At 25.2% G+C, this 26,319-nt stretch overlaps 1 protein-coding gene across 1 annotated transcript in view; it reads left to right on the forward strand.

Moving 5' to 3' along the window:
- Positions 1-16,317: 16,317 nt before the first annotated feature.
- Positions 16,318-26,319, forward strand: part of LOC136977910 (cyclin-dependent kinase 17-like) — a 101,701-nt gene continuing 91,699 nt past the window's right edge. Inside the window, exon 1 of the mRNA XM_067273504.1 lies at positions 16,318-16,854. Within this exon, the coding sequence (XP_067129605.1) occupies positions 16,725-16,854 (130 nt within the window). The 5' untranslated portion in view covers positions 16,318-16,724. The remainder of the gene's footprint in view (positions 16,855-26,319) is intronic.

Below are 26,319 nucleotides of genomic sequence, written 5' to 3' on the forward strand. Positions count from 1 at the left end.
AAAATTCAATGAAAGGCGTAATTACAAACCTAACGTTTCTTTATATTTATTTATTTGTATTAATTTATGGAAATCATTAAGTTTTCCTCAAATTTTTATATTATTCGATGTCATCTTTCACTATTTCCTAATAATGCAAAAATTAATATATTAAAAATTAATATTATTGTTGTTTATTACATAATAATAATAATATTCACTTTGACTGATTAATACTAAGAGATAATTCAAATAGTTTAGATAATTCAAATAGATAATTAAATATGAAAGTTTGAAAAATAAAATGCTTTTTAATAAATTTATTAAAATGTAATGTGCGAATTAAATTAAGTTCGTTGTTTTCACTAGGAAAACAATGATATAGCCTATTTTAATTCCCATATTATAGGGCTTCTTTTTTCCCGATTGATTAGTAAATACTATTCTGTTATTGGTCCACCAGTAAAGAAATTGCTTCTATACTGTCGTACTGATGATGCCCAGAGCAGCCTACGTATAAAGCAGACTTTGTGTGTGTCTATGGATTTACATGCCATTTGTAATGGTGCTTGAAATCTGTTGTTTTTTCCCCCTGTTGGAATGTTTATTGTGTTGTAAAGTAGTATTATTTTGTATTTGAATGAATGTTGTCCCTTTTTAAAACAGTTCATTATTTCAAATAAAATTATATATTTAAAATCACTGTAAGCAATAAATTGCAATATACTGCATCTTCGTTTTTTTATTAAATCTAATTTTGTTATAATGTAACAATATTTTATCATTAATCACTGCCTACGCACTAAAATTCTATTAAAATTTTTCCATTTCTTCCTTTAATATGCATACTTTTTCAAACCATAAACGAAGTAATCTATTCCCCCTCGAAAATAGCTTTCATATATTTAAATGTCATGAATAAATTTTTGAATTTAAATTGAAATAAATGAACTGTACTAATAATTTCAAATCTTGCGATTTTTTAAGGATATAAAAATGAATTTAAAAACATTAAATTTTAAGTAATAAGAAATAATTTAATATTTATTGAATAAAATATTACATAATTTTAAAAATTAAAAAATTCATAATTTAGGTTTTTTGTACTTAATTTTTATTCTAGCATTTATAATAAAGTACTATTAATTAATTTATCTTAAATCGTAAATAAATTAAATATGCATATAACACATACGAATGTATTGTTTAAATAAGAGATTAAAAGCAGAAAGTATATTTTTTACTCTCATAATTAACACAATAATATAAGAAGTAATGTAGAAATATTAAGACGCTTAAATTCATATAAATTATATTATCACATAAAATCTAACACAGAAATGTTATTCTTATTCGAAAATTTTATAGTATTGTGTGTATTATTATCTAAATTACAGTGAATTAAAGCTTAAAAGAGATAATTTATCAGCTAAATATTTGAAACATGCACCGCATGACAAGGAAAGTATAAAAGTTTAGATATTAAACTTTCCTGCTAGTCATCCGCCTTAATGATTCCACAGTTAGAAAATGCGTGTTCAGAATGTTTCATTGAGGGAAAATTAGTTGTGAAAGCTTCCATAACTACAAGCGAAGGGAAAATATTGAACTTGACAGCATCTCGGTTACATAAGCACAGGGTAAATGAAAAGAGATTTTTCATGTTGGATTTCCAAGCTGTCGTAAGGTGTTATAGGAAATTCTATTCCTGATGTAATACTATCTGTTTTATCAAAGTTTTGGACTATACTATACTTAAAAATAAAAGTTTCCTTACTTCTATTTAATTTATAATGCTTATTATGAATTAATTTTGTTTAAAATGTCTTATAAGCTATATGTTTTGATCTCATTTTTATTTTTAAAAAACGGCAAAGTAAAATATAATGACTTAAGTAGTTTGAAATGTAAAAAATCAAAAAATGTAGAAAATTAAATATAACTGGCAAATTAAATATTTATAAAAACAATATATATACAGTCTAAATATGCATTTATATAGATGTGTAATAAGTTATAATGTAAATAAACTAATTAAATTTTTAATACTTATTCACGATAATTAAGTAGATTATTTGATTATTCAAATACGTTTACTTCATTTATTTTTAACTAAGTAAATAAAAATCAAGATTTTTATTAACTTTAACATTGTAGAAGCAATAAATAAATTTATAAGTTAAAGAACGTTTATAAACCGCTACAGAGGAATAAAACTTCAACAATATGTAAACTATGCGAAGAATTTAATTAATATTATAGTAAGATAATCAGACAAAATGTGAAATGTTTAGAAGTTTTCACAAAATCCATCATAATTCCTCAATGTAAGCAAGCTTCAACTAGGGGTTAATCATTTCCTTGGATATACTCTAGCACAATACAAACAGGAAGCGGCTAACGAGTCTGCTGCAAAGATAAGACTTCAAATTAATCCCTCATCGAAGCAATCCTTCGTTTAAATTCTACAGACATCTGTAGATTCAGAAAAGAGATTTTCCCTGATTGAGAATAATTCTTATAATTAATGATCTCTGAATGCATACGCCATATTCATTATTCCCGGAATTGTTCTATATCCTTTATTAAATTTAATATATTTAGGCTCCTATTAATGACAGGGATAAAAGAAATAATTTAAGTTAATACTACGAACATTAATTATACTTAATCGGTATGATTTAAATTTTTCGTATTAAAGAAATTGTTTTCTTAAAAATAAAATTGGAAAGTTACATTGTTTAAACATAAAGGGATGATTAATTTTAATTCATTAAGTTTTTAGAAATAAAACTAATAATTGTATATAATGAAAAAGTTCATCTTTATTAATGATATCACATTAACGGTTAAAAGTAGGTTATACCATAATAAAATTAAACGATTATAGATATATTAATTTTCAATGTGATAATAATAGTACATTATCAACAATATTTTAGCGTTTTATTCAAAAGTGAATGCATGAATTAGATATTAAATAATAATAAACTATATTGGACGATTGCAAACAATTTAAATTATTTTATTTATTTATTTTTTAAATTCAAAACAATACCGAAAAGCATAAAGTTGTCTCCTGCTTTTAATAATAAGTTGCAATAAATTCTAATAGAATTTCTTTCGTTTAAGTATTCTTTAATAAATAATAAATTAAAAACTTTAAACTTAACTATTTAGAAATTTAAATTTAAAATTTACAATAAAGCAAACTAACTTTATGTTTCACTTTATTGTGAATTTCAGATAAACAACAAACAAATTATAATTATAAAAATTAATGAGGCTATATTGAATTGTTTTATTTTACAAATAAACTATTTTATTTCCAATTGTAACATTTTAAGTTTTAATTAAATTTAAAAATTAAAAATCACTATAAACACATCATGATTTAATAATTTTCTCTGTTTCAAAATGGTATTATTAAAATAGGCTAATAAGCATATATGTTTTATTAATGAGTAGCAGTTAATAAATAAAGGAGTGTAATAAATACTAATAAATAATAAAAGTAACTAATTAATTCTCTTTATAATAAATACAAAAAAACAAAGCAATAACTTTTATAACATTAAAATTATTTTAATAAATAAAGCATTTTACATATATTAGATATTATTGTTTTAAATTTATTTAATTTAAATAATATTACAACATACATTTATAAATAATATCACGTTACGCAAATTTAAGGTACACAATTTTATAGATTTCGAAAATGAAACATAAATTCCAAAAAATAAAGCAATAGTTTTCATGTCTACATCTGGGTTTACATTAAAATACAGATAACTTTATCAAAAATTCCATTTCGATATATTTTACGTGATTGACTGCTTTCAAAAACTGTATTCAGATCCATCTATCATCACTGTTCGTCAGTTCTCTTCCAATGCTTTTATATCTTTATCTTTCGATTTCTATTAAATTGTGCTTACTTGTTAAATCAAAAACAGCTGAATAAGATTCTGTCGAATCCCATAATTCATTAAAAAGCAAATAAAACTTTTTACGAATCAATTTTTCTTTTAAAAACATTCAATCTGAATAATACGAGTTTCCGATAGGCCAGCGATATTCCCATAAGTCATCGAAATGTTACCGGCACATACAGGCATACCAATATATAGTAATAATACTTATAATAGTTAGAAAAATATTTTATAATGTTTAATTTAAAAAATAAAATGTATAGATTTAATATAAGTAATTTACTTGCGTAGTGCATTGTAGATTTATATAAAATTTGTTCACTAGAAAAAAATAATTGTTTATTGTGTTTGATAATTATGTATTATTTCTGTAAAATTTAGGAGGAAGATCCTCAATTTATAAGTATTTTAAAATAGTAATAGGAAAAGAAAACATTTGATCCTAATAAAAATAAAGTATGAATTTATCTATTATTTACAAGTAAATAGAATCCTGTTTATTTTTCTTTCAAATACAGCTTTTTCATATAGACTTATTTTTTGTTTCTTTTAATACAAATTAATTTTGTTTAATATTTAAACATCCATTGTTTTATCTATAAACCAGCTGCAAATAGGAAAATTAGTAATTCAAATACCATAAAAACAAATGATGTAACTATAGATGAGTTATTTAATTAAAGATTTTCTTTTACATTAATAATTCATTTGATAGTATTTTATTAATTTTTACCATTAGAAATTATTGAATTAGCTTGTTTACATTATTTCTGAAATATAATTAAGATTGTGAGAAGAGAAATATTGAATGAATATTATAATTATTATATTTCGTTACAATTTAACAATTATATAACACATAGCGTTGATAAGGCTGTAATAGAAAACAAATTTTATATTTATATATGCAACTGTTTAAGTTACTCTGTATAAAATTAGAGTTTATGTAGGATATTTAATATATATTATATATAAAAGTTATGTTTTCTTTTATAACTTTTTAATTCAAATTATTTTTTTTTAATTTTCTTACAATTAATCTAAAAATCATAAATTACTACAAATTAAATTATCACTTGCAAATTTAGTTCATTAATTTTTATTTAAAAATAAATACTTCATTAAAAAACACCCCCAAGGAATTTGGCTCATTCTATATAAGGTTAGGTAAAGTTTTAGGATTTCTAAAATTAATACATCAATGAGGTAGCCTGTCTGCTATTAATGAAAGTTGAATTAATTATTTACGAATTTATTTCTTATTACTAATTAATAAATAAAAATCTATAAAAGTGTTTAATTTTATTGCAGTAATTTTATAAAGTAATTAATTTAAATATATTAATATAAATGGTAATATAAATTGTAAAGGTACTCTTATGTAAGAAAACTCACGAAAAATTAAAATTCTAGTCACGAGAAATAAAGAAAAACACGCATAATGTAAAAATCATCTTTAAAAGATGTATTTATTATAAGTTTATCGTGAAAATATTTCAAACATTTTAAATATTCAAAAATAAAAAAGTTAAAAACTGGATATTTTGGTTTTCAATTTTTAAACGTGACATTGAAAAAACTAAAAATTTTGTAGGTGATTAAAAAGCATTTGATATAAAATCGATGAATTTTCTTTTATAATCTTATTTCTTTCAGTAAAATTGGTTATCTGCCAAAATTACTTTCAAAATCATGAACACAAAGTCAAGATATATCACAATATCATAAATGATTAAATTATTGTTTTACATAAATATAGGGTACTTTTTAAATGGACCTTTATCTTAAAAATACTACGTTTTAATATTTTATCTGTAATTTATATTATATCTATAGGTAAAAATTACATGAAGATATCTTATATTGGAAAAAAATATTTTTGAGAGTATTAAACACAAGATCGTGTTATTAATTAATCACGTGAAGTCACGTGATTAATTAATAACACAATTTTGTGTTTAATGCTCTCAAAAATTTAGTACAACACGGTTTCAAAACAACAAATACACAACGGAAAAAAATATCTTAGAAATTTCTATGATGACAGTTATATTGATAACGACAGTTATTAGTTATCGGGTTTGTGTTATCGTTTCATTTGAGAATGTGAGAGGTTTATCAAGTAAATATTTATACTGATAATTAAATGATAATGTTTGTTGATAAACCTAACGATTTTTCTTATTTTATTTTATTTTCAAAAACAACTGAGGAAGAAGGTGATTTTCTATGAATAATTATTTGATAATATCTTATATTAATGATTTTAATATTTATAATTAAAATAAATTAAAAAATTTATATCTAATCAATTAAATAAAAAGATTCCCAGATAAAAATGCAAAAATATATTTGAACTTGAATATAAATTTGTCCAGAATGAGTGGTTTACGCAATAGTGTTATGTATTAAAATCAAATCAATTACCCCATAAATAAATTCAAAGTTTTGATACAAGTTGAAATGGCATTCTATTCATGTAATATTTTTAATAACAAATTTCAATTTAATCACTTTAGTAGTAGAATTTATTAAAGTATTGTATCGTGTCTGGGAGATCGCGTGTTTGATTTCTATCGGGTATAATTATTCTTTTTTTATTGTGAATTGTTATTTTTGAGGAGAACTTGCAGTATAGGCCTATACAGTACAATTAATTAACAATTACTCGTGTAATGAGTGACTGAAATTGTTAGGAACAAAAACGTTCAAACTATGAATGATATATCCATCAAAAGAAAGGAACCAGATGCATTTGGAGCCAAAACAATTTTTTTTTTTCCATTTTTCTCTCTGTCGTATCTGCTTCCTTTTTGATGGACATGAGATTTATATGCAAAAGTTTATATTTTGTTTACTCCTCGTTAAATTATAAATTCTAGAGAAACTTTCCAACACCAACCAAAGCATGACTTGCAATCACTGTTTTTATTAATCAAAATTTACAGCCTTCTATTTTATTACATTTCCGTAAAATTACTGCATTACTTCGTTTTAACAATACACATTTTGGAATTTTCCACTTGCTACTACCATACAAAGCATTTAAAAGTATATAACTTTATAACTTGTGCTTAAAATTATAAAATCAATTCAATTTGATTTAACAATTATATATATTTCAAATTATTCAGTGCTGTAAACTTTATTCAAATTACAAATTTTCCAACGCAAGTCCTTTGAAACAATATACATTTTTTTAAAAAAATGTATCTATAAAAGTAGCAAGAAAGGAAATATATTCAATTTATTTTTCAGAATTTTTAACTATTACCTAATTTATGTTTTAATTTAATATAGTTATTTGTTAATTAACCGTTAATTATATTAAAAATTCCTCAAAAATTTATTAAAAGTCAATAATTTCTAGAGAAATAAAAATTTTCAAAATAAATGTCTTTAACAATTTTTGAAATGAAACAATCACTAAACTTCTACCCGTTAAAGACAAAGAAACAAATCAAAACAAAGGTTATAGAGCGAAATCAATTATGCATAAAACAAATCTTGTTTTAAAGTTACGAATGAAAACTATTAACTTGTAAGTATTTATTCTACTTGGATCTATTGTAAAAATAAGTTATGATACAGCAAGTAATTAGATTCTCGAATGCTAGATTTATCTGTTAATGTGTGGAAGCAAATATTCGAAAGTTTGAATGTCCTAAATATAGTCATTATATGTATATATATATATATATTTTAAATATTTACAACATAAATAAGTTTTAATAAGTGTCAGTAATGTTAAGAAATGATAGAGAAACCTAGTGTTCGTAGAAAGTTTTTATGAATTTCAGTATGCATTTTGATACGTACTTCTTGTCCTTAATTATATACATTATACTTTTGTCCACTTTAAAATATCTTTAGGATTAAGTTACATTAAAATGTTGTGTGATTCTCTTCCCTCGGTGTAACAAGTTCTATATCACAATAACGTCTAATGTGGACAAAAGCATAATATTCAGTATGCAATTAAACTTTTCAACAGAAAATACGTAAAAATATTCATAATATGCAAACAGAAATTTAGTTGTTTAAACTTCCTGACGCCATATTTTGCACTTTCTTAAGGACATTTTACATGCCAGCAAATGTAGTCTCATAAAAATGTTCTCTTAACATTGTTATTTTTAACATTTCATGTTGATTATTGTTGTATTAATAAACTTCATATTACCTTTAATTATAATTTTTACTGCTTAGCCAACAATAGTCTTTAATAATAGCTAACTAAATATTACTATTACTTTAAAACCATGGAATTAATCTTATCAGGCAATTCTGGAAAGTTTCTTAAGAATGATCCATCTGTTGATCAAATACAGGGAAAACTGTAATACTGTATAAATCTTTATTTGACATATTGTTTTTGTTGAAGATTAACATTAAATTACTATATTATTTACTCACGTTTTTGAATCGATCCACAAATTAATAATGGAAAATGATATGGAATGTGATAAAAGAAATGAATAAAATAAAGTAAATATAAAATATTTTAGACAATAAAGTAAAAAGATAAATGATAAATTTCTTTAACATGTAGGAAAAACAAGTGTTCAATAATAATCTGGGAATATTACATTTACTACCTTAATATCATGGGAATTGAAACAATCACATCGGGCCATTATCAGAATTTTCCTAATCCTAAAATGATCAGTCAAACGATCAGTCAAAATGATCAGTTAAATGATCAAATTTTTAAAAAATCGAATTATATTTATATCCAAAATTATAAAAGCATATTTTCAAAAATTAAAAAACACAATTATATATAGGTATTATGCTATATTATTATAATAAATACATTGTTTACTGTATCTTTTCTAACTTTAATTAAACTGTAATAATTTCATATTTTTTAGGGTTTATCATTATTTGTTAAAATTATTGTTGGTTAAAAAAAACAATGTTTAGTTTCTTAAAAATAAGTAAAGGCATAAAGCATTCACTTTTTAAAATAATTATTTATTGAACCGTTAACACTATGAAATAATATTACGAGACTATTAAAGAAAACACCAATAAATTACGAATATTTATTACTATTACTATATTTACTAAAGAGCAGTGGCGTAGCGTAGTGGGGGCGGCAGGGGCGGCTCGCCCCGGGCGGCACTTATAGGGGGCGGCAAAATTTCACAATAAATAATAATATCTTGTAAAAGTACCTAAATAAGGGGGCGGCGAAATTTTTCTCCGGGCGGCTGACACCCACGCTACGCCACTGCTAAAGAGTAATTTTTATACTTAAAAAAAAAAAAAAAAAAAAAAAGATTCGGCTTTCGTTTACGACATGTTGAAAATTTATATGGCTGAATTTGTTTTGATAGAAACGATGAGCATCGTTTTCTTTATATTGTTTATGTCCTGTTATACTGAGATGGTCTTTTTCATTTGTCCATCATGTGTCAGGCCAGTCTACAATAAAGAAGATCGGATGGTTAGGAACGAGACCGGAAGATCCGAGTGAATTCACCCATGAAAATTTCTGAGCCGACCCGCGGATTCGAATGTTTTTTAATTCATATTTTACTGAACAACGGTAGTTAATCGCGGAGTGCCTCGCCAACGGATGGATTGCGTGAAGTTATCGGATTTTCTTCACGTATCTAATACTTAATTAGGGGCAGATTTCCCATAGAAAGTCCTCCAGGGAGGCGCCCTCCTCCCTTGGAGATTGCCCATTCGTTGCGTTATCTTAGTCCATCAATCCAATTCAATCCAATTTATATTTTATTTAAACGATTAATTACAAACAATAATTATCGTCATTTTTTGTATGTAACATAATTTAAATAATTTTTGCATAGAAAAAAATCGTTTAAAGGACAGTTTATTTAGAACTAAAGAACCTTGTAATTTATTATTTTTTTAATTAGAGATATTTTAATAATTATTGCATTGCATATAAGATAACTCATTTCATGTTAAATACAATGAATAAAAAATATAACAAATCATATACTAAAATTCATCATTAATAGCCGTGACCACATCAGATAATTGTAGGCCTACCGTTAGTAAAATTATTCTAGTCATGCACTGTACTGTACTTACAATAGATCTATGGTTAAATGTTGAACGGAAATTCCAACTTAGATTAATAAATCTTATAGGCCTATCAAATGTTAACGCATATTTGGCATATATTTATAATTGTTTAATGTTGCTATAAGCTTTCATTTTGAGCTTATATTATATTAAATATAAATTAAATAGTTAATATAAAAATCAAATTAAATTTAACATTGTTATATCTATTCAAATATATGGGATACATATTTGCTCAAATAATTTGAAAAATAGTTATATCAAATTCTATGTTTTTAAATTAAACTTAAAATGATTTATTATGACTTCAAAAGAATAATACAAAATTTATAAAATCATGTATTCAATTTTTAAAATGATAGATTATTTCAAATATAAATTTTATTGTTTAACTTAATTGCATATTTATTAATATGTCAATTGATTCTTAATTTGTATATCTAATATTTAATACATTATCTCGGATTTAATTCTTTTATTATTTTGGTGTAAAAGTTCTTCAACAATTATTGCACATCTTAGATTCCGTATAGATCTTATGCTTACTATTTTGAATTATAGGCCTAATTATTCAAAATCACTTCTTAAATTGGATTTTTATAGTAAACAAAATTTATAAATTATTATTGTTTTCTTTTGTTATTAATCTTAAAATTTGAAGGGAAATAAGACTTAAAAGAAAAATATCAATATCACACATAGGTTAAATATTTAGAGCAGATTACAGAAATTTGACAATACATTCATGCTACCCAAATACTGTATTCTTTGTAAAGTGTCTGTCGTTTTAGGACATTAAAATTAGATTCATTTTGGCTTAGACTTCAATATACTTCGCTAGTTCCATGATATTGTTACATTTATTATCATCTTCTACATATTTAATGAGTTTAATTCAAGTTTGCACGATAACCAGCTCTACAATTGATGAGGTAAAGCGCATATTGTTGCCCTGTAACGATGCCAGACTTTTGTTTTACTTAATGCCATATTTTTTTTTTTTTTTGTTTTCAGTCTAGCAATGTTAATATTTTAATTAATCAGATAAAATAACTGGAATATATTCGACGAAGCAAACTGTTCTTTTACCTATTTCTATTAATAATGTATTTATTTATGTTTTAATTTTAAAATATTAATCAAAAACAGTTAATTACTCAGTGTAAAATGGAACAGATTAATATAGAAGCAAGAATATATTTTATTTAAAAGATGTTATACCTTTAAAAAATTCATTATTGCTTGTTTTTCTCATTAAGCAAAAATACATTATTCAATTAAATATGACATCATATATTATTTATGAAAACAACAATATAAAAAAGTATAGAACATAATATTAAATAAGATTAATATTATTAATTGTAATTAATTGAATTAACAATTAATTTTATATCAAAAGTAAGAAGTAAGTAATTTTTATTAAAAATAATTTGTAATACTTTTCATAACTCGAGATTTTCGCGGAATTTGTAATGTTTTTCATTGCTAAAATTTATTAAATATTGATTGATATTAATAATTCTTATTGTAAAAATATTAAGTTATAAATGTATAGTTATAAATATAGCCTATATCACTTTTAAATGATAACGATATTGCAATGAAATTAAACACCTCTCTCTCTCTCTCTCTCTCTCTCTCTCTCTCTCTCTCTTCTCTCTGATTGGCATTTGCAAATATAGCTTTATATAAATCTGATAGTTTGGATTAAAGATTGTAAAAATTTTTAAAGTTCTTTTATAACGAGTTCACACTAAAATAACTCTCTCTCTCTCTTACATTCTTCCTTTAATAATTACAATTAACTTTAAACTTCAATATTTAAATTTGAACTTAACACGATAACCAATGTTATAATATTGAATTTATCTCGAGATGTAATGTAAATAATTACTACTTCAAAGCACTATTATAAAATTTTGTTTAGTTTTCAAGAAAATTTTCTAACAAATATTTGAAAACAGTATAAACATAAATAAATTTTTAAAATTTTTCTAAGCATGGTTTTATAAAAATTCGTTGCATATTTAAATTAACAAATCATCATATTTAAGATTTATTGTAAGACACACTTATTGCTCATTTTAACAAAAATGCCGATTCAATTTTTTACATTTCTTGATTTTAGCATCATTACTTCAAAAATTAATAGAAAGTAATTAAAAAAAGTGACATTTCTTTAAAAATTTACCACAATTATAAATATTTCTCTATAAATTTCGTTTAACTGACTAGAAAATGAGAAACGTTATATTTACTTAATTTTTCCTAAAATTAACGAGACAGTAGGCAGTTGTACTAATGTGCAAACTGGTGAAGTTATTTTTAACTTAGATTTTTTTATATTATTATTATTAGAAATGCCAGAAGTCACTATTTTTAGGAATATTATGTCGCATAATTAAAAATTAGGATTTATTTACCAAAAAGTTATTTATGTGAAGTTATTATTAAATTTTTTTTTAAAATTTAAAAATAGTCAAAATTATATGTAACTAATGATTCTATAGAAGTATGTTGTTTATGTTTACTATTAGCAATTTTTATAATTAATTTTCGTTGCAGAAAAAACAAATTATTACTGTTGTAATTATTAGTAAAACTTACTTATGTTATTTTGAAAATAATAATATAAGCTTATATTAAAAGATAAATTCAATATACCGCTTACTTTCAGAATTGTTTATTAAAAATTTATAAATTCAGATTTCTGTTTAAACAAAGAATATATATTTATATATATTAATAGTGCTGAACAGCTGTCTAAAACTAAAATTTTGAAGGTAATTTTTGTCTAGATAAACTGGATTTAAATAGGCATTTTATAAAGATTTTTGTCTAAACATATTAAGAAAAGTTTTTTAAATTGTAAATTTATTTATCGTAAAAATTTTAGACCCATCATAAATTTTATAGTTTAAAATGCATTATGTATTTTTACATGAACTATATCGACCTTAATAGTTAAACTAAGTTATTTTATAAAGTACTATACTTTCAATTTTTAATACATCAGATATTGGTCGGTAATGCAATAAAATTTGTTTTTATGACTATCCGCATTTTGTTCAATATTTATTACTGAGATAGCGGAGATTTTGCGATTTTATTCTATTATACTACAATTTTTCATAAATTATCTTTAATCATTCCAATGCTAAAATGTTACATTTACTTTTAAAGTTCTGAAATTTTTGAGCGTAAACTAAGGAATAGAAAATAATAAAATATTTCAGTACGATGATACATTGCTTTCGTGATTTAAGTCAAAAGTTTTTCATTTAAACCTATAATAAAAAGTAAACATTAAAGAATATAAACTTAAGTTTCAGGATTTATTTTAAATATATTTGAAGTGAATTGACTAAATTAAAAATATTTTTTTCTGTACAAAACGTTCATTATTAGTATTTCATAAAGACTTATTAACATATAAATATCTATAGATTTAATCAATTAGTTTGATATATTACATAATATCTGTAACACTATCTTGAATAAATGAAAACAAAAATTATATATTAAATTTTGAAAATAATTATTTTTTCTTCAATTATGTAAACATTTACAATTAATTTTTGCATAAAAATAAATTCATATGTAAATAATATAAAGATTTTGGCTTGTCTTAAATAATTTATAAATTATTTTTAATTATAGGGAAGTTGGAATACTATTTATTATTAAAGAAATGTTTATTTGTTAATATATATTTTACTCATCAATTAAAACTATTCATTTCAAATTAAATTAATCGAAAAAAATACAGCTTTTTAGGCATCTTAAATACGTTCAATTTGCAAATAAGGAAGCATTATCAAACAATTATCTACTACTTCAATTAAGGGCAAGCTGAACTTACATTTTTCACCCCTTGATTAAAACTTCATATTTGATTAAAATAACAATTTTAATGTATCCAGCATGGAATGGCTTGTAATTCATTTACATTTAAACAAATATATAAATATAATAGATGAAGTTAAGAGTAAATATAAAATATTTATTTAAACAACTTCTCGTTAAGAATATAATAAACAAAGTGATTATAATTTTAGTAGCTTAAATTTTCTGTGCATGGTCGCTCTTCCATAAAACTTCAGTCAAATTATAGACAAAGTTTAAAATGTTATTTTAAATAGTTACATATATATGTAACTACTAAAATATTTAAAATATTATATATACATAGCGTGTAAACGTCAATTAGAAATTTTAGGCACGAAATTTCTAATGGACAATGAAATTTATAAGAAATACGATACCTTTATATAAGACTCTGGAAGAAATATGATATGCTCATCTACTCGAAAATCGTATATCTGCTTGCTGATATATAATAATACACGAATTTTAATACACCTAAGTTTATATATCATATTTACGAATGTAAGTCTATGTTATCATATTTATATATGTAAGTCTATGTTATCATATTTATATATGTATATATATATATATATACACACACCTTAGGTCATATTTATCTTTTAGGTTATGTAATTAGGCTCATAATTATTTTAGATATATTTAAAAAATAAAAATAAAATTTCAATTATTTTAATTTAGAAATACAGTATATAATACTTATATATAGTATAGAAATACAAAGTTTAAAAATTGGAATATTTTTACATATTAAATCGATAACGATGACCTGAATTTCGAAGTTCACAAATTACCAAATTTAACTGGAAAGTAGGAAGAAAGTAAAAAAATCCAAATTACAAGATATAGGAAAAGAACTGTTAAGCGCAATTCTCGTTATAAATATGCTAATTAAAATTAACGAAAACGATCGTCTTTTACCTTTTATAGTGTATAACATCCGCGTCGCTCTTACGTTAATGTTATACTTTTAATTTTTGATGAACGATATGAAGGAATTTTTAAAGGTTGAAATATTGTAAAAGATGTAATCTGCCTTTATCGTTACGCAAGTGATGCAAAACAGCATTGCAGTTATCTCAAACGCTTATAAACGATGCGACGAAGGCGTCGCCATAATCCTTTAGGATTTCTTGGTAGTTTTCGTTTGAATGCTTGAAATGAGATTTGTTCTATGCATAACTGGACTCTTTTTTTTTATAACTCGTGTAATTTGAATTTTTCTCCTTATCTTCAATGACTAAAAAGTCAGTGATTGCGTGACCCCCAAAATTAGGTCAAGGTCGTCGGTGGTCATTATTGAATTTCCTATTATCGATTAAATCATAGATACACTCCCATTGTAAATGTGCGTTTTTTAAAGACTTTATTAGACCCGTAAAAAAGTTTTTATAAAAAGTGAATAATTTTCTCCAATTATTTTATCCTAAAATGTTTAATTACTGTAAATTAAATCTTATTTATTATTTTTATTATGATTATTTTTGTTTTTAGTTATGAACACTTTTACCAAAATAACTTACGAAATTAAAACTTCAGCTACAGAATTTAATTACAAATTTATAAATAATATTTGCCAATTAAATTATGCGTTAAGGAATATTAAAAATTTATATTTTCCCGTATTAATTTAATTAAAAGTTGCAAATTAATTTATAATTAAATTTTTACTTTTTTTATTAATTTATTAGAAATGAAATACAGTATCTCCGAGAGACAAATTAATTATCCCATATAATTTGGTAAAAAATCGAAATTTTTTATAAGAAATTTACAGGTTATAATTATATAATTTTACGTATATGTACTTAACAGAATTTCACGGTTATTGCACATTTATTTGTGTAATGAAATATTTTTATGTACGGTTATACAAAAGTCCATTTCTCTCCCGGAAATGACCCTAACCCACCTCCCCGATAAAGAAATATATATGAATAAGCACAGTGATAAGAGACAATTCACTTTAGCCTTCATAAAATAATGAAACAACAATCTGTCTTTACGAGACATAAATTGAATGAAAAAAGATATAACAATAAACAAATAAAAAAAAATTGCATTCTATCCACTCGTTCATTCTCATTGTTTCTATTACGGTAACGTTTCTACCTTTAATAATCCGCTAAAATACTATATTCATTTAAAATATATTGTATTTTATCCCGTAAACACGCAGAATCATTATTTTTAAAGATAAATATTAAAAACTTTCATTAAAAATATTTAAAGGGTTATATCATTATTATAATATAAATGGCTAAAAAATCTATTTTTAGCGCGTAATCACAAGAGTTATTTCGAAATAATTACATATTTAAATACGCCTATCAATAAAAACTATGAATGATACGTGTAAAAAGAAAAATCTCTTTCATCACCAAGTTTGTAAACATCGACCGCCGACGTCATTACTGACGTAAGGCAATCGACCAGTCGTTCCAGTCGGTTATTCCGGTTGTTGGATTAGGTGAGTCAGTCAACTATTCGGCAGTGTCTCGGACGGACGTTCGTCCGATTTCACAGGGGAAGAACATACTTATTAACTCAGCAAGAACTCGGAAGGGAAGTCGGAAATTATTTATAAAAAAGGCTCTACTCGTCTACATTCGATCGTTATCTTTAATAGATTGGTTAAATCGGCTAATACTCAGATCGGTGCCAATGTGGCACTGATCCGAGTGAAGGCCTTTCTGTATCACACGGCCGCCGGTGTTTAGACTTGTTTTTTTTTTATTTGCTACGACATTTGATTCAATACTGACAATCAAGGTGTGCTGGTGTAGTTGTACTCAACCCATCTGTTTCTGGATCCGAGACATCAAAGTTGATGCCCCTAGTTTAGTCGAAACCATCATGGATATCAAACTGTTACACAAGAGTAGTACTTTTAGTAACTTTGGAAGCCACAAATTAGGAAATTGGTTTTCTTCTTTGGGCAATCCAAGAAGGAAGAACAGCTTCTTAAAGAATTCCAAGAGTTTAAGTAAGTTTATTTTTATATTTCATAATAACCAAACACTGAGCTGTTATCTACTCATTTGTAAATATAAATTTTATATTTAAATTTATAAATATTTATAGATAAATAATTTGTTATCCTAAACTTGATTATTCTCTTTTACTGGTAATTCAATTATTTAATTATAAATAGCTAATAACTGATATGATTTTGGTATTAAATATTAACTAATGGTTTTAAATACATGATCATTTCAATCTTTTAATTATTGGGAAATGTCTTTTCTTTTATGTTAATAAAATATTCTTGAAAAAGCATACTGTATTACGATTAATACACAGCAGATTATCTGTTACAGTACTCTGTTATGCTTAATACGAGCTATTAAATTTGAAATTTATTGTTTAAAACTGTTAAATTTAAGAGAACGGTCCGTAGATAAGTTTTGAAACTCGTCGTCTGATATCCGAAAGTATTATTATAATACATAAAAAGTCTGTAAAAATTCTCTAAGATAAGTATTTAAGAACTATTGAATAGTGAATATTACTCTTCAGACATATTTAAAATATATATATATATATAGATTTCTTTCTGAATTTACAATCTGAAAATTGAATAATGTTAAATATCACCAATTTATAATTTAATGAGTTGTCTAAACTGCTAAATAAATATAGAAAAGATGACCATGAAATCTTTATACAAATTAATTTATTTTTGTACACCATTTAAAGATTTGTAAAATAGGTATTTTCTATATTTGCATTGTTGTTTTTCATAAAATTGATTTATTAAAAATTTTATTTATTATAATTATAATTTTTTTATTTCTTTTTCTCAAATCTCTTGAAAAGATCTTTTCTATTTAAACATTTTAATTGACATTTTAATATTATGGTAATTTCAAACATTCTGTAATTTTGTACTGCATTAATAATAATAATCTTAAATTTATTTTCAAATTATATCAGATATTATTAATATGTATAATTTTTTTTTAATTCAATTCTTTTGATTTGTTTTTATAGACTAAACTGTACTTTATTCAATATTTATAAATTCTCATTTGAAATAATTACCATATCTTACAAGATATAATTCATTTTTTTTTCAAGCACAAAGATTTAGATTTGTGGAAAGCAGAAATAATTAATGGTAATAAAAAAGAAAAGAAAAAGAAATAAATTAAAATTAGCAGAAAAAAATGTATTTAAATTTATAATTATTTTGTAAAAAAGGAATTTATTTGAAAATTGCTTAATATAATACTGTGTCTTATTTTCTAAGTGTTTGAATTTTCTTAGTTAAAATAAGTAAATATTTTAGTTTGATTGGAAAGAATAGTAAATGTTACATTACAATAACTACCTGCTTTTGGAATTTTACAAAATTTTCTATAATCTAAGCATTTTCAGATGCATTTCTTCCATCGTCATAATCCAAATGAAACTTTGCAAATTCCATCAAATGCTGCTTCTGTTTGGAATACCTCATCTACCTATTTAAATTTAAATTGAAACCTCCATGTTCTTAATTGTTCAATGGCTTCTTGATGTTCTATCTTTATTCAAATCACACTACTCTTTACCATTTTTTTAAGTTTTGATATCCTTTCCATTGATTTGTTTCACTGATATTGAAAAGGTAGATGAGGTATTTGAAATAGAATTGACTTTGAAGATGAATGAGATACATTCAAAAGTGTAAATTACAGAAAATTTTGTAAAATGCCAGAAGCAGCAAGTAGTTATTGTAATTTTATGTAAAACTAATAGTAAAAATAACTTGTAGTAAAAGTAACTGTTATGTTAATTGAATTGATTTTTGAACATAATAAAATAGGTAATTCTTTAAATTAAAAATGCAGTTATAAATAAATCAATTGTTTTCATGTTTTATATGATTACTTTTTGCAAAGTTAATTTTTATTAATATATTCTTATTGTAGAATCATTAAAAATATAACTTGATATTAACTAATTCAATACAGTTTAATTTATTCCAAAATTTATATTTTATTTAATTTTGTTATAGTTATGAATGTAAAAATTAAATGTAATAAGTAAACCAAATTACTATTGTAAATAATACTTTTACTATAAATTCCTTAGTAATTAGATTTTTTATTAAAACTTTATTAAATTAAATCAATAATTGAAAGCAAATCAAAGGTTATTAATATAGAAAAATTATATTGGAGTGCTTTCAATGTATTATACTATAGATTGTATATTAAATATATTAAGCCCTTACTTAGCTATGAAAATTATATAAAGCCATAGTTTAGAATAATACATTATATGATTTAAAAGTTGATATAATTTTTCATCTACAGTGTTTACTATAATGTTGGAAGATGTAGCACTTTATATGAAGAGGCTTTAATTATAGTTACCGTACAGTTACTTTATATCTTCAATCTTTTTAAATTTGTATTCAAACATCTCAATAGAATGATGTAATTAATTTAAAACTATATTTAAAACAATACAATATAAATATTGTTATTGGACCAATGTCAGAAGTAGCAGATAACACAATTAACTAATACCTGTTTAGATTAGACTGCTTAAAGTGTTTTAAGACTTAAATTAATGAAGTTAGCATTTACAGATACAAAATATTAAAGTAATTAGGCTAATAGGCAATGTCTTAAAGTACTTATGTGTAAAGTACTCTAATGAATGTTGAGTGAGAGAATTGGCAACATAGCAAACTTTTATAATAGTTAAGTAGAACTCTAAAATTGAACTATAAATAAGTAAATTTTTACTTTATTATTTTATATAAACACAAATATCACTTTTTTTTATTTATTTTTTTGTAAAAGCTGCCTTATGCCATTTTAATATACAGGATGTAAAAAACTCTATGTCAATATTTTAGGGATAGATTCTAAGGGCCAAAATAAGTTAAAATTCATAAATCAGCAACTGCACACCGGTTTGTATATAACAAAAAATGGACTCACTTGAACCTTTGAATTTGAATTCTCTAGAAACATTTTTGAAGTTCTGTTTCATTTTTGAGATCTGGCCTGTATTTTTCAAATTCCCTGCCAAAGTTCTAACACTAGAATTGTAAACTTAAAGAAATTTTTCTATATTTTTATGTTTCTGTCAATAGATTGAGGTAAGTAAATGTTGCCCATGGAAGCCCTACTGATGGTAGATAAAGCTAATGGTAGATAAAGCCTAATACACTTTAAGATCTTTCAGAATCTACCTGTTTTATAGTAAAAAATAAAAGTTGGGAAGCAAGAGTTGTGAGGGACCATAGTCCTGGTCCATTAATTAAGTCAGACGATGCACTAGAACCTTGTAAACACATTTATTTCTCGACACAAAAGAAAACACATTTTAACATACACAAATGACACCAACTCAACAATCCACCATACAGTCTGCCACACACCATTAGTCCATGGGCTAGATTCTCTTCTTGTTGCCTAAAATTTTTCTCTCTCAGCACCTCCTGTGCCAACTTGCTTTCTTTCATTCCAGGAATCGTTTTGTTTTAATAAGGGGTGAAAGAGTTGGAACTTGACAAGTTTTTCAATGTAAATTTACTTTATATAACATTTTGTTTTTTTTTTTTTATAAAATTAAATAGAATAATTTACAAGAATGACTCAAAATGTCTTCTGCAGAAGTGAATGTTTACTTTTATAAAAACAATTGATCCTGAATAGTAGTATAAGTTCAGTTTCCATGTATTCAAAAACAATTTCCAACATTTAAAATAAAGCTTCAGTTTGTATGTGTTGGAAACACTAAAGTGGAAAACAAACAATGTTATCATTTTGGCAAGAGGTTTAAAATTGGTTTCTGATAAGATTTTTTGGCAGATCAGAACTCAAAAATGAAGTACAATTTGAAAAACATATATAGATTTTAAGCTATTTTTTGACCCTAGAATCTCTCTAAATATTGGTAAAGATATTCATTACACTATGTATAAATTGATACATATTCTCTTATGACTATTTGAGTTAAAATTAGCTAAAGATAATTTTTATAAAATACTTTATCACTAAATGTAAAATACTTTAATTTTACTGTAACAAATATAAGGTATCAATAATTGAGACACTGTGATAAGCTACATCAAAGCATAAAAAATGTTTTAGAATATTTGGAGGGGATTCTTAATGAGTTGGTTACTAGGTGTAAGTGTAATACTTTTTAAATATGATTCTGATAATATATTTCACTTTTATAGTTGAGAGAATTACTATTCTCTTTCTTTCATTTTTATGATATAACATTTTCTGCTAAAATACAATCATATCTGTCTTGAGATTTCTTACCCAGCAGCATTACTAGGATTGGTGTCACCCAGTGTCATAACTTATGGTGTCACCTCCTACATGGATCTTTATAAGGATTTTGAATAAAGATAAAGGATTCAGAATTTTTAATAATATTTTTTGTTTTTAGTAATGTTACTTATAAATTGTAATTTCCATACATTACTGAATGTAATGGCAATAACGTAAACAACTAGCAAAATTAAAATTATACCTTTTGAGTTACAAAATTCTGCAGCCTACATGTATTTACATTTATTTCTTCATTTTTATTTTTGTAATTATATTATACTTGTGAAATATAAAATATTTTTGTATTTTTATTGTAATTTGACAGCTCTGACCAGAATGCATTAGAAGATTCAAAAAAGTAAATTAGAAGAGTTTAGCATTGTAGAGATATCGATGCCTGTATTTATTTTTCCCAGCTTACAAAAAAAGTTTTTGTTATAACTGACTATAAGAAATTTTTAAAATAATAACTTTCTATTGAATCATGTCACAAAAATATTAGAGACTTATTTTGGTAATACCCCCCCTCTGATGGTGTCATCCAGTGCAGTCTGCACTCTCTGCACTCTTCGTGATGCTACTGTTCTTACTGTCTACATCATTTCCCTAATCAGCATTCAAATAGCCAGTGATTTGCTTATTGTCTCTAGTGTAGACTAGTTTATAATTTTTTGTGGACTTACTGCAAAAGACAACTCTTTTTGCAGTAAGTCCACTTTTTGCAGACTTATTTCTCATTCTTTTTCTCTCTTCTTCATTCTGAAAACTCATTCCTTTATTTAATTTTTCATTATGATTGAGTGAGGTTTAGACAGGTTTTGCATTTTCCATTTCAAGTCGTCTAAGAAGATTGTTAGTAAATTTGCTTTATTTAAGTTGATAGTTCTTCCAGAAGTTTGGTTCTTTTTAACTGGAATCTCCAAACAGTAGTGTGTTTTCCTTGGTCTTTTATCTTGAAAATATTCCCTGTTTGTTTTAATTTTTTTTGTAGTTTTATTTGAGATTATTAAGTTATTAAAATAAATGGTGATTATAATGAGATCTTCCTTGTCTCGTGTAATATAAATACAGGTTGCACTTTAGTTGCCATATATATAGTTCTTTCAGTAGGTTATCTAAGTTTTTATGCCATTTTCTCCCAGCTGTCTTATACCATCTGTTGGCTGTCTCAGAAGACATACCTTTCTCTTTATTCTCTTTCTTAACAAAAAAGCTCTAGCTGTTTCACGAAGAAGGTTTCTTCGAAATCTTATTGTGATAAGCTATGTTTATATCTATTCGGTAAACATGTAGGTATTATGCTGTTTAGGCTAGGAGTAGGCTTATGGTACTTACATTGATTGCATTTGGCCATAAATTTTGAAATAATTTTGTTTGCAAGAGCATACATTGTGTATCTCTATGAGACGTTTGTTTGCTCTTTCAGGGTTTTATTTTGTTATGGAGTGTAGAGAAAAATGAAGTCATCAGGCATCAGCTAACTGTAGAATAAATTCTACAGTTAGCTGATGCCTGATGACTTCATTTTTTGTGATGAATTTATGAATTAGCTATGTTTTTGCATTATTTCTTCTTGGAATTTTTATTTTTTTATCCAGTTTTTCATTCAGATCAGTTTTTAAATTTTATGAAGGCTTCCAGTATATCATTTTGTTCTTTGAAGAAAGCTATGTTAATATATTATGTTTTGTCATTGATGAATGTTACAATGTATTTTGCTCCTCCTATTTGATGTGATTGATAAAGCCTAGGTTTTATGCCAGTATGTATGATTTTTAAGATTTGTTTGTTTCTGCTTTCTGATAGACAATTCAGTAGCCTCTTCATTTTTTCTTTTATGCATTATAGTACAGCTGAGGTAGTCTCTTTTTAGATCTAATTTTATTTTGGTAACAATGTTATTGTCAGAGTTATTTCAAAGTGTGTAAGTATTCAAAGCAATGGTTTAACTACATAAGAATGGGGCCCCTGTGCAAAATTTACAAAACAGGCCCCCATTGGGCTTTCTGTACTTTTTTCATGACATCTTAATATACATAAAATTATAAAGTGATAAGTAATGTATTTGTTTAAAAATAGTGAAGTACATTTTTCTTAATTCTCCACCCTGTCTGCACTAAGAGGGTCCTTTTTTTTAGCCAGCCCATTAAGGGTTTGCACAGGTCCATAATGCAGTTAGGTGGTGAGGGATGGAGGCTGACATATCCAGATGGACCACCCCAAAAAATTCCTGGGATTTTTCGACCAGTCTGAATTTGAAGTTAACTGAATCTGAAGTTGAAGGAGGAAGCCTACTGCTCTGGAAATCGATTTCAGGACTGCTGTGATGTGCTGTAGTAAAGACAAGTCTATGTTAATATGTGAAGGGTGCAGGTTACTTGAACTTAACAGAATGTGATAACCATCTCAAGACACCAATGTATACTCTGTTTAAGTACTCTAGAGTCACATTTAGGTTATGTGCAGCTCTGACCAAGATTCATGAAACAACTTTTAATAAGCTTTTAGAAATTACAATAGAATCTGTTTATTGTAATTACTTTGGAACTCATTTGTATTGATGATGATAACTGATTGGTTAGTATTAAGAATAAATAAATCTATATAAATAAAAATGTAATTGTTCATTTGTTCAAAATCTTAAATCTTTGAAAGTTCTTCACCAATTGTTTTGAAATTTTGACACAATGTTGCATTCGAATACACGCGTGTTTTTATATACTTACTATTATATAGATGTCGAATCCCCCCACAGGGGAGAGGGACAAAATTAAGGCTTACCGTTGAGAACGTGGCTTCTATTATACGATTTTACATGCGGTTTTTTGTGTTTTTGATTGCGTTTTAACAGGGTACATCAAGAGAATGTACACTAAGAAGGGATTTTTTGAAATTTTCCCCACAGAGGAAGTGTTAACAATGGAAGTGCTAACAATGGAAGTGTTAAGAGAGCACATTGCTCTCTCTTAACACTTACATTAATAAATCATGTTATAGGCACAGATGCAGTTTTTTGCATTTTTGTGGGAAATTGAACATATTTTTAGATCCATTACAAATTTTCTAATTAGTTGGAAACAGGAGGACCTAATTCTTGCATTCTGTGAAAACAGGTAAGATTGGCTATAATGTAATAATCTTAACCTTCGCTATCATTACTTTTTGCCCGAGCAACGCCTGGCTTATGTGCTAGTAATGTAATAAATAAATAAAGATTATAATAAGAGAAAATACTGGTTTTATTGACTCTGGTATTAAAAGGATATGAAATGATTTATTAATTACAATTATTAATTCATCCAGTGTTGTTCAGCATATAATGGAAGTAAGAAATTCCAACAATTTAAACTATGAGCAAACAACAATTTCAATGGTAAGAATTTAACATTTAAAGCAGTGATTAAGACTGATAATGATTGCATGTTATCAGTCATGTGTTGAGGCTAATAGAGCAAAACAAAAGCTTAACATTATTTTCAGCAAATAAACGTTTTTTAATTATAACAACTATCACCAAATTCTGATTGCAATAAGTAAATTTTTATATGTGTATTTTAATGTGTAAGTTTTGTGACTTGATAATTCTGATAACACAAATTGACTTATAACAATATTTGTGATTGTAATAAGTGAAGTTTACAGTATTTTTAGACTGAAAGGATTCACTATGATTATTGATTTGTTGTTTTATTCTTTCTTTTTCCACAAGCTGCAAAATATGTACTAGAAGAGAAATATTTTTAAACAAAATAAAAATAATGACCAAGTATTTTGTACATTAGATTTCATGTAAATCCTGTATACAAGGGTATTCCAAAGATTCTCAGCTTTGTTGTGTAAGAATGATCTTGGAAAAATATGATGATGATGATATTTTTTATATAGTTCCATTGAAGGTCTACATGCATTTTCCAGTAGTGCTGTATGGTCTTTATTTTTTCCAAATGAAGTAATTTGTCAAAAATATCAATATAGATTCCCACAGTATTAATAATGTCTTCTTTCATCCCAAAATGCATACCAGATAAATTCTTTCTTAAAATGGAAACAGATGATAATATGAAGGGTCAATAACAAGTGATTATATAGGGTGTTGTAACAGTGCAAGCTCACATTTATGAAGAGTAAGCAGCAAGTATTGATGTGTAGTTTTGAACATTATCCTGGCAAAACAACACTTCTTTGGTTAACTTTTCCCTGTGTTTATCTTTCAAAATTTATTGAAAGTTTCTTAGAAGTTTAAGATCATATTCTTCAATGATGGTTTGGCTCTTTGCAATTCACCATCATGGTTTCTTCAACACTTCAGAAAACTGGTGTCATCACCTTTCCAGCAGAAGCAACAGTCTTTACTTTCTTTGGCCTGGGTGAACAATGTCTTCCATTGTTTTAACTGCTGCACTTTGACTCTGGAATAAAATGATGGGTCCAAGCTTTATCTATGGTTACAAAGTATTGCAGAATGTTTATCTTCTGGAGTGGTTTCAAATAGTGGAAGGTTGTCCTATGACATGTCCATTATATCTGTCTTTGCTGAGGTGTCAGGAGTTTTGGGACTCAAATGGCAAAAATCTTTCTTATTGCCAAATATACTATCAGAATGTAATTAGTTATTTTCAAGTTCAGTGTCCAGTGACTTACTAATCTATCTGAGTTTTAAATTGTTAATCTTGATGTATTGTTTCATAAACCTTTTATATATTTTCCTGGTTGATAGTTTCAGATTGCCTGAGCAATGATCATTTCTTCAACACTCATTCTCCAATGTTTTAATTCTGTTGCTCTATCTCTGAAGTATCTTTTTCTATTATTTCCATTATATTCTCATGAATTTCCTTTAGTTTCAACATTTTTTATGCAGATACTTTATTACAGCTTTGAGCTTTTTTTCCTTTCTTGACTTACTTAGTCATCTTGTAGATCCTAAAAAAATTAATTTAACTAATGAACATAACTAAGAAGCTGAAAGTTTATTTTTAGGAAAAAAACAATATGTATTATAAGTCCTAATGTGTGGTGATCTTAGGAGTACTACTTTAAGAGCTTGCTGTAAACAATTTTATAACCTTCATAAATACAATATCCAAAAAACATGAAAGATTTTCACTAATATAACTTGTTAATAAGGATTCTTAATTATTAAATTTATACATTTACTTTCAACT

Source organism: Centruroides vittatus, unplaced genomic scaffold (genome assembly GCF_030686945.1).
Source record: "Centruroides vittatus isolate TY-2023 unplaced genomic scaffold, ASM3068694v2 contig_482, whole genome shotgun sequence".
Lineage (NCBI taxonomy): Eukaryota > Metazoa > Arthropoda > Arachnida > Scorpiones > Buthidae > Centruroides > Centruroides vittatus.